Source organism: Cryptomeria japonica, chromosome 5 (genome assembly GCF_030272615.1).
Source record: "Cryptomeria japonica chromosome 5, Sugi_1.0, whole genome shotgun sequence".
Taxonomy (NCBI): domain Eukaryota; kingdom Viridiplantae; phylum Streptophyta; class Pinopsida; order Cupressales; family Cupressaceae; genus Cryptomeria; species Cryptomeria japonica.
In genome coordinates, this window is record NC_081409.1 from 631,582,319 (window position 1) to 631,592,950 (window position 10,632).

A 10,632-nucleotide genomic window follows, 5' to 3' on the forward strand; every position below is an offset into this window, starting at 1 on the left:
TTTCTCTTCCTTTGAATTGCAATTATGCCCTAAGTTGTAAAATACCAGCATTTTATTAGGCTAAGGTGACAGAATCAATGAGCTTTACTTAATTTCCTAACTATTCGGGTATATTTTAAGAGACCCACTGTCTCCAATGTCAAAACAAACGGTTAAGATTGCATCTTTCAAGATTGCATTGTTGAGTATCCCCACATTTGAAGGAGATCTACAGATGCATTTAATACAGAGGGTTGATTTTACCCCAGATAAGCATTTTCTTCTATGCTTTGCATTTGTTAGAATTCTCTACATATACCAATGCTTGAGTGCCCTTGAAATGATCAAACAAGCAATTAGTTCTTTGTTTACTGTCCTTTCCTTGGCCTCATATTTTGCTCTGTTCTTGGGATTCAACCACTTATAATCTTTGAGAAGTTCCATGCATTGTTTGACTTTCTAGACTTATATTGTGTTATAATAGTAGAGATTAGATCAGTAAGCACAGGGAGCTGATATTCTTCCTGCTATTCTTAAGGCCATCCTTCTCTGTTCAGGAAGGCCTTGCTACATTTTCAATCATGGTGGGGAATACAAGGCTTGTCAAAGCTGCAATGTTGGTGGAATTGGTATTGGTTTTGATGGTAGCAGTGAGACTCACTTCTGCTACTCAATATAAAGTGGGAGATGCAGATGGTTGGAGAATAGGAAAAGTGAATTACACAGCCTGGGCAGAATCCAATGATTTTTATGTGGGGGACTCTTTGTGTAAGTTTATACAGACCTTCAGATCCTCTTGCATTTGATTTTCTTTCGCTGGGAAAGAATGTAGCAGGATTTGTCAAGTTATGGTAAGGTTTAAAGGGATTTGTAGTCTTAAGAAGCAATCAATGAACTGTCCTTTTGTAATGTTGTATGATTGCATGATAATTGACTGCCCTGTTTTTTTGTATTCACTTAAAAGGACTCTTTGGACAAGACTCTTCATTAGATTTGCCCCTGTGAACAACATCACAACCCTTTTTCGTTTAGTTTTAGGCTATCATAGATAGCTGTGGCTATCCAGCCAACTAAAACACAATCTCCTTTTTATGATTGTGCATTGTAGTTGGCTAGATAGACGTTCCCATCATAGATGCTTGGATCTAGTACATATTTGTTTCTTGATAAGCCTGAGAAAGTCACTTTCATGTATAGTTTAAGCTTGAAACATCTATGAGAGAAGGTTATCAACTTGCTTGGTAGAACATGTTCACTTGATTGGACTTAGTCTCTGCATTAGATGCTCCTTAGTGAGTCAAGTTTGGAAAATTAAGATTTGACTGCCTAGATTTATTAGACAAGCTGTCTAATGGTTTCGTTGTTTTAGGGAGAGGATCTAATAGTTGATCATCTTTATGTTGATTTTGTTGTTTAGGAAGAGGATCTAATAGTTGATCATCTTTACATTGTTTTTGTTGTTTAGGGAGAGGATCTGATAGTTGGTCATCTTTAAGTTAATCGTTTCAAAATCATGCGTAACAAATTTGAATCACTCTCAATTTGACAAAACCCTGTTTATTGTATCATATTTCACTCTGTTTGAGACAGTTTTCATATCAAGTCCTAAGTTGTTTTCCTAGCATTGTATTTTTATGAACATCTATTATGTATATTGTGCTGGTATAAACTGTGTGAATTCATTTTCTCGATGTTTCGGATCAAACTCCATGATCCATCATTCTATTTTTTTCTCGTCTTGCTCTCTTCTTCTTGATGATGGATGATAGAGTTTGATCTGAAACTTGAAGGAATAAATTCACACAATTTATACAAAAAGCAATGTGCAATAACATGGATGGACTGTGGAAATCATACGACTACAATCTATTATGTATATTTTTAGCTTATTTTTGGACCAACCAAATACAAAGCTACTTAACTTTGGGATCAAAAGGAAATGTCTAAGGTGGAGTAACTCACATATAAACTGAAGTTTATATGATTGACACAGCAGAGTTATCCATCCATTACAAGCATAAACACACCATTAGAGCTCCATTACAGATCTGGTAACTGGTTTACCCACAACAGAACAAAAGAGATGATCTTGATTGCATGATCTAGGTCATTTGGTTCATCTTTTCAAAGAAAAATCTGACCCAAAACTAAATCTTTTCCTCTTCCCTTTCTTTTCATTTGTATATTGGATCATTTGACTGCTTCTGGTTTATGTGCAGTGTTCCTTTACAACAAGACCTGGCACAATGTGCTTCAAGTGACAGAAAACGATTATGATTCTTGCAAGAACAGTTCACCCATTGCTACTTATGAAGGTGGGAACAACATTTTGCCACTATCTAAGGCGGGCCTCTATTACTATCTATGTGGAATCACAGGCCACTGTGAAGCAGGGCAGAAGGTAGCAATAAATGTTTTGGCAGCAAATGGCTCTGCTCCTTCTTCTTCTCCTGAAACTGCACCATCCCCTGCAAACGACTCTGCTCCTTCTTCTTCTGCTTCAGTGAAACCCAAATCTGCTGCACCATCACCATCTCCTTCAGCTTCTGCTAGTTCTCCTAAAAGCAGCCATGTTCCTGCCAACGCTCCTGCAGCATCTGCCTCTAGAAGCAGTGCTCATGTTACATCTGCAGGCTCTGCCTTACTGGCATTCATCTGGGTATTGGGTGCCCTGTTATTTTGTCTGTAGTTTTTTCCCTGCATGTTATCTTGTTGAAAATGTAGTTTTTTCATGGCATTTGTTTAGGAGGTGGGCTGGAATTCTTTGATAACCCTGTTGTGATGTGAACAATAATCATCTTATTCATACAAAATTCATATTTTGATCTATGAAAGACAGTTTTTTTCGAGTGATAAAATGTTTCAGCGTGTGTTATTGAGAGAGAACACATAATTTAGCAATTGCTTTTCATCTTATGTCATCTACGCGAGTTTTGATGGCTGATTTTTATACTGAGTTTTGACTGGTTGAAAACGGTTTTGATTGCAAAACACGAGAGTTTTGATGTCTTCTTTTTATTGTGAATTTCTAATTGTGCTTTTTGCTGTTAATAAAGGAAAATTAAAGAAGTATTTTTAATATTAAAAAAATAATAATGTTAGTTTATTTTGGTAAGGTTATTTTAAATGTAATCAATAGTGTGTAAAATGTTTTGTTGTTTCTTATTTTGTATTTTAAATTTTTGTGGTTAATAAATGATAATTAAAGAAATATAAAAATTAATAATTGATCATTTACAATAATTTTATTGATCTCTGTGTATATATAATTAATTTATTTTGGTAAGGTTATTTTTTATGTAATTAATAGTGTCTAAAATGTTACATTCTTGTTTATTTTGTACTTTAAAAAATTATCATTAATAAATGATAATTAAAGAAATATTTTTAATATTAAATTAATTTGGTTAGTTACAATAATTTTATTGATGTAAGTGTGTATATGTATGGTTAGTTTGTTTTGGTAAGGTTATTTTTAATGTAATCAATAATGTGTAAAATGCTATGTCCCTGTTTACAATCTGCTTTAAAGTTTTGTCACTAATAAATGATAATTAAAGAAGTATTTCTAATATTAAAATAATAACTTTGTCATTTTCAATATCAATAATTTTTATTGATGTAATTGTGTATATCTATATATATATATATATAGTTAGTTTATTTTGGTAGGGTTATTTTCAATGTAATCAATTATGCATAAAATGATGTATTCTTGTTTTGTATATGGAAATTAGTAAATAAATCAATCTTAACTTGATTTCACCTTCACACATTCTCAAGGACTGATCTTGCTCTTAATATTATCCATTTATTATTCCAAGTCAAATTTGTGTAAAATAGAATTGGCATAGGTTTGGTTAGCAAAATGAGGAAGTGATCCAACTTTCAAGTTTAAAATATAAAAGTAGGTTTATTCCCTCCTTTTCAAGTAGTCATTATGGATTGATTAAAGTAATAAATATTTTAAATTGCATGCTAGAGCGTTGCATAAAAGAACAAAACCATAATTCATTTTGGATCATTTAGAAAATCAAGAAATGCCTCTAGCATGCATCTATAGACATCAACATTTTATTCACAATTTAGGCATATTGTATGACTTCTTGTTGTTTTCAATTGTGGTTCCATACTATTAACTTAACAACATAGTTTGAACAAAGGAGAACAATCCTTTCTTAGCAAACTCGTAAACAATTTCTTTTCACACCACACCTCTTTAGACATAGGTTGTAGGTAGCTTCTAAATACACATCCTCAAGCAGTAAGTTTAGTTTGGTAGCTACAAAAATGAACTAGAAAAATAGACAATAGTTTTTTCAATCTTAGTGTAGTCATTCAATATGTCCAAACTTTCTAGCATATTAACAAATCATTTAATGAAATCTATAATAGTTAAATCAACATTGAACCTAGAACTTAATACAATTATTTACTTATTTAAAATTTTAATATTTGTTTCAAGAATTTTATTAGTCCTAGTTTTTTTTATCCTAGGTTAGAATGTTACTCATTATGGTTTAATCATTTTACCCTAGAGAATATTTAAATAATTGATGTATTTTTCTTTCCATTTTGATGTACTCCATACTCTTACATTCCTTACAATTTATCTTTCTCTGTTAGGGTTTTAGATAATATTTATTTGATTTCCACCCTACCTCTTACCCTTGTTTGACCCTTAGGATTTACTTGGTAATTTTTATTTTTACATGTTAGTGCTTGCTTATTTTTTACTTTCATATTAAGATCCTTAATCTCTTGTATATCATTTTATTCTTTAGGGATTGGACCCTCACTATTTGATATGTATTAGATCTTTACCCTTCCAATAAGTTGTTGATTGTGTCTTATCATTTGATTGAATTTGTTAAATTGATTATTATTGAATTTTTTCTTTGGTCTTTCTTCATGCATGCCTTATAGATTTTGATGTGTTTGTATGCTTTGTGTCATTCGATTATCTTATTCTTTATACCATTGTCTATATTTTATGCATAAGGATGTGTTTTCTGTGTAGGTTTTGCTTTTCCATGTTTTTAATTTTTCTTCCTTCATCTAAGGTTTGAACTACTATTCACATTCTCTTTTAGGTATGCTCACTTCACTTGTTGATGTAGTTCATCTTGATCATACTTTTATTATGACTTGTGATATAGTGTTAATTCAAGCATGGTGATATTTTACCTTTGATTACTTTTCCTTACAACACTTTGGTTTATGATGATAGTACATCTTGTATGATAGATATTGATAAGGTATCTCTATCTTATAGTGATACTCCTAAGGATGATATGATATGTGTTATTTTTCATCTCTATTGGCTAGTCATGATGATGTGATATGTAATGATTACACTCTTTGTTCATGCCATGATAGTAGTATTTATTTACCTTTAGGTTCATGTTCTCTAACTATGGAACTTATGATGAGTCTATACATGGTGATTTATGTGATTTACTTAATTTATACATGATGACATTATGCTTTGTGATGGTAATTTTTTTACATCTCATGTTGACTCTATGGGTATTCATGATGGTTGAAAATTAACTTGTGATAAATTAAATTATGATAGAAAGAATTTTGAAGATAGTTAATTAACTTATCATGTATATACCATTGATGATTCATTGTTAACTTATGATTTACATAATTATTTTATTTCTCAAGTAGCGAGGAGTTATTTCTTGATGACTTTGATGGTACTAACTTGATTCATCTTTATGTGTTAATTTATTTTGACCAATAATTATGGTTCCTTAAATAATGATATCCTATTGATGATTAAATTTAAACTTAATCAAAGTGATAGAGAATTGTCATGGTTTGGTTCATCTTGTATATTTTACCATTCATTTACAAGAATCTATATATTTTATTGCATATTTTCAAATTATAGAATGTTTGAGGGTGTTTTTAGTTCTTTTATGTCTTCTTATGTTCCACTTCTTTTTATTCATGTCTATCCTCTTTACCTCATGTTGTATGGTTGATATTATATACACTCCAGTGAGACCTAGAGTCATTGTTAAGTATCACCCCGATTATTATTACCTAGATATAAACTTATATTTTATGAGGATCCTACTTCACAAAGTTAGCACACATGGCTAGGGTCGTAAACTTACATTGAATTGGGTAGTTCTTCCATCTAATAACCTAGGTATTCCTCTTGTGTCTACACTTATAGTTGTACAATACATAAAAATATGATATTATCTATTATTTTTTAGAATATGTAATATTGTACATCACCTCTATATAAGGATATCATACATAAATCTTTAGAAAAGTTCAAGTGAGTTCTAATATTGCACCACATAAACTCACTTTAATGATATTCTATATGGTTATATGTTGAACACACCTAGATTTTGAGAGGGGGAGGGGGTGAATATGCATAAACTAAAACTTAAGTATCAGTAAGAAATTAAACATTAAATTAGATCTATAGAAGGAAAGAATAGAAACAAAGACATGCACCACTCAAGAACACCAAGATTTTTATGTGGAAAACCCAAGGAGGGAAAAGTCATGGGGAGAGTTAACTCACACTATATGAAACATATATTACAATGATTTTTATAGGGCTCACTACCCAAGGAAGCTCACTACTCTTGAAAAGGATTTGCAAAGCAAGATATAATGGAACATGGACCTATTGAAGAGACTCACTAGCTAGTAGTAGGATACATGAAAATTATAACATGAACTGTTGTAGAAGAAGCATTTGACATATGTTAATTTGTAGTCCTCTTTTGTAGCATGGTTACTATGCCATACAGATTTCACACTGTAGACACCTAAAATTTTCCTAGCCTAATTAAATAAATATTTTATTGATTAAATTATTTTATCCTAAGCCTTCTATTAATTAAATAGATTTTTATTTATTTAATTAATTCATTATCCTCTTCTAGCCTTACCTAATTTAAATTATAAATATTTTATTTATTTAAATTTCTCTTTCCTATATTAAATAAATATTTTATTTATTTAACTGGCCCCACCTCTTCTATTAAATTAAATAAATCTTTATTTATTTAATTAAATTCATTAGCTTTTTCCTTCCATGACACTTGTCATTCATCTCTTAATTTACCTTTAACCACCTTTCTAATATTTTACCTATTTTCTATACCTACCCTCTAATCTAAGTCGACCATTTATCCCTCCACCTCTTAGTCCTAGCCCTCCATTTCTAGGGTTCTCTCTATAAAAAAAAGATCCTTTCCCTATCATTTGATATCTCAATCATTCAAGTGAAGAATCTACACACTATCAAACTACACAACCACAATTCGTTCTTTGTTTTCTTGTGCACACATAAAATCTAAGAGCAACTACATCAAACAAGATCAATGAAGATAGGAAAAAATGGTAATCAAACCCTAATGGGCATGTGAATGGTATAATATTTCATATTTGATGTTTTGCATGTTTTTAGGTTCTTTATTGGTGTATGGTGGATTTCATTGTAGAACTAGGGTTTTATGTGGTTGAATCTTATTTGGTTTTACAATATTTAAATTCACAATTCCATCTCTCACACACACACACACTTCATTCTCAATTGATTCATTATTAAACCATTCCACATATCATAAATTTCTAGCACTTGCTTCACAAATGATTTATCCTTCCTTATATATCATGTACAAAACCTTCAAAATATTAATTAGGTCAGCACCAATAGGACCTATCAACTGAAATTTGTGACCCAAAATAGGTTAGCTTAAAACATATGTAGCATCAATAATATTAAGTTGCGGATCAATTCAAGACTTATCTAAATCTCAAACACACATTATAACATCCTTCAAAGCAAATATAATTGTGTGCTCAAAAGTGTGGAATCTGCAAAAGAGAATCAAACAACATCAAAAACACACATGAAACATTATGTTAGAGTTAGAAATCAAAATAGAAACTAAACTAAGTTAGCTTCAAAATCAAGAACCCCAAGCATGTCTAATGTTCCTCTATCTCCAAGGATCTTCAAGATTCAAGGTGGTTCTCACTTGGAAGAGCACTTGATCTTTTAGATGTCAACCTAAAGAACGAGATTGAAGGATATGCCAAGATCAAAATGAATGCAACTAAGATCCTAGCTAGATGATCAAATGATATGAAAATATGAAATGCAAGATGGAATGCAAGATATGAGACTAAGATTGATTCCAAATTGAAAGCTTAGTCTAATTAATAGGTGAATAAATGATGATTAAATGAATATAATTCATTTAATTAGTTGTGCAAGTTTTAGGTGTGTACATTTTGCCCCTCTTTGAAGCGACATGTGACCACATGTTGATTCAAAGAAAAACGCTCGATATGTCACCAAAATTCTTGATATGGTGTTGTCGTATCTGTTGAAAGAGAAAAAATAAACGTGGAATGCAAAAATAACATTACAACTTGAACCTTCTAGCCATAGAAAAATATTGTTGAAATAGGGAGAAGGTGACTTAGAAGTCGCATAATGTCTACAGAATTAGTCATACATATGATGACATCATCCAAAAAACTAAGAGTCAAATGCACATGATGGCATCATCCAATGACATCATTTTTCTCCTGACACAAACAACTAAGAGCGACATACACATTATGACATCATCCAATGACATCATTTTATGATGTCATGATCCAATTAGTTGCTCCTAAAACCTTGAATTTGGCCTGAAGGAGATGGCTAGAACAATGTTGAATGAGGCAAGCATACCGGATAAATACTGGAAGGAAATAGTTCATACCGTTGTCTACACATTAAACCGAGTACGCCTAAGAGTGAACAATAGAATGACTCCTTATGAGTTATGGTATGACCGGAAACCATCACTAAATCATTTTAAAGTGTTTGGAAGTAAGTGTTTCATCAAAAGAGATGCTGATGCATTAGGAAGTTTTGGTTCTCGGAGTGATGAAGGAATATTCTTGGGTTACTCAACCAATAGAAAAGCCTACAAATGCTACAACAAGAGATTAAGAAAAATGGTTGATAGTATAAATGTGAGAATAGATGAAGACCTACATAAGAGAAAATCTGCACTGGCACCCTACATTAATGATTCAGATGTTGAATATGAAGAACAATATGACAATGGACTAGTAGAAGAAGCACCAAGCAAGAACCCCAATCGGTATGTGCAGAAGAACCATCCGAAAGAATAGATCATAGGAGATAAAAATGAAGGTGTGCAGACTAGAAGGAGACTAGCCCAGAATAATGAGCAGGTAAATTTATGCCTCATGATAGAAATTGAGCCTAAATTTTCTGATGAAGCTAGCAAAAGTGAAAAGTGAGTAGATGGCATGGATGAAGAGCTGAAACAAATTGATAAAAATCAAACTTGGGAGCTTGTTCCTCGACCGACAGACAAGAATGTCATAGGTACCAAGTGGGTCTACCAAAACAAAATGAATGAAGAAGGCAATATAATCCGACATAAAGCAAGGTTAGTTTGCAAAGGGTATGCTCAAGTGGAAGGTATTGACTTTGAAGAAACCTTTGCACCAGTTACTAGGTTAGAGGCAATAAGAATGTTTTTAGATTTTTCTTCCTATAAAGGATACAAGGTTTACCAAATGGATGTCAAATCTGTAATTCTGAATGGTAATCTTGAAGAAGAAGTCTATATGGAACAACCAAAATGATATCTATTACATAATGATGAGATTTTTGTATGCCGGTTGAAGAAAGCCTTGTATGGTTTGAAGCAAACCCCCAAAGAATGGTATTCCCAGTTAGACAAATACTTGAAAGAGCGAGGATTTCGGAAAGGGAATGAGGATAACAACTTGTATATTAAAGTAAATGGAGATCATATGATTATAGTTGTTGTATATGTGGATGACATTATCTTTGGTGGAGACAAGGACATCATGTGCAAAGAATTTGTAGATCAGATGAAGACAAAATTTGAGATGTCCATGCTGGGTGAGTTGTCCTATTTTCTTGGTTTGTAGATCTCACAACAGGAGAAAGGAATTTTCATCTCACAAACCAAGTATGTTAAAGACATGTTGAAAAAGTTTCAAATGGCGGACAACAAACCGGTAAGTACTCCCATGGTTACTGGTTGTAAATTGAGAAAACTAGATGAGTCACCAGAAGTAGAGCAGACACTGTATAGGTCTACGATTGGTAGTCTGTTAATCTAAAAACATCTAGACCAAATATTGTACAAGCAGTTTGCATGGTTGCAAGATTCCAAGCTGCTCCTAAACAGTCTCACTTAAATGCAGTCAGGAGAATCTTCAGATACCTTCAAGGAACAATCAGTTATGGCCTGTGGTATCCAAAGACAGGAGACTTCACTTTGCAGGCTTATACTGATGCAGATTGGGCAGGTTGTATTGATGATTGAAAGAGTACAAGTGGAGGTTCTTTCTACCTAGGAGACTGGTTAGTATCATGGCACAACAAGAAGCAAGATTCAGTGTCATTATCTACTGCTGAGGCCGAGTATATAGCAGACACTGAAGGACATACAGGTGGAGATACCAGAACCTATTCCAATCTGGTATGATAACTCAAGTGTAATCAACATCTCCAAGAATCCAGTAATGCACTCAAGAACAAAACACATTGCAATCAAGTATCACTTCTTGAGGGAGAAGGTAGCAGACAAGGAGGTCACAGTAGAG

The 10,632-nt window shown here is 32.5% G+C and overlaps 1 protein-coding gene across 1 annotated transcript; it reads left to right on the forward strand.

Moving 5' to 3' along the window:
• Positions 1–356: 356 nt before the first annotated feature.
• LOC131055077 (blue copper protein) lies at positions 357–2,856 on the forward strand. Its single transcript, XM_057989719.2, has 2 exons — positions 357–747; positions 2,199–2,856. Exons 1-2 carry the CDS (start codon positions 561–563, stop codon positions 2,666–2,668), a joined length of 657 nt encoding a protein of 218 aa, XP_057845702.1. The 5' UTR covers positions 357–560; the 3' UTR covers positions 2,669–2,856.
• Positions 2,857–10,632: the final 7,776 nt, after the last annotated feature.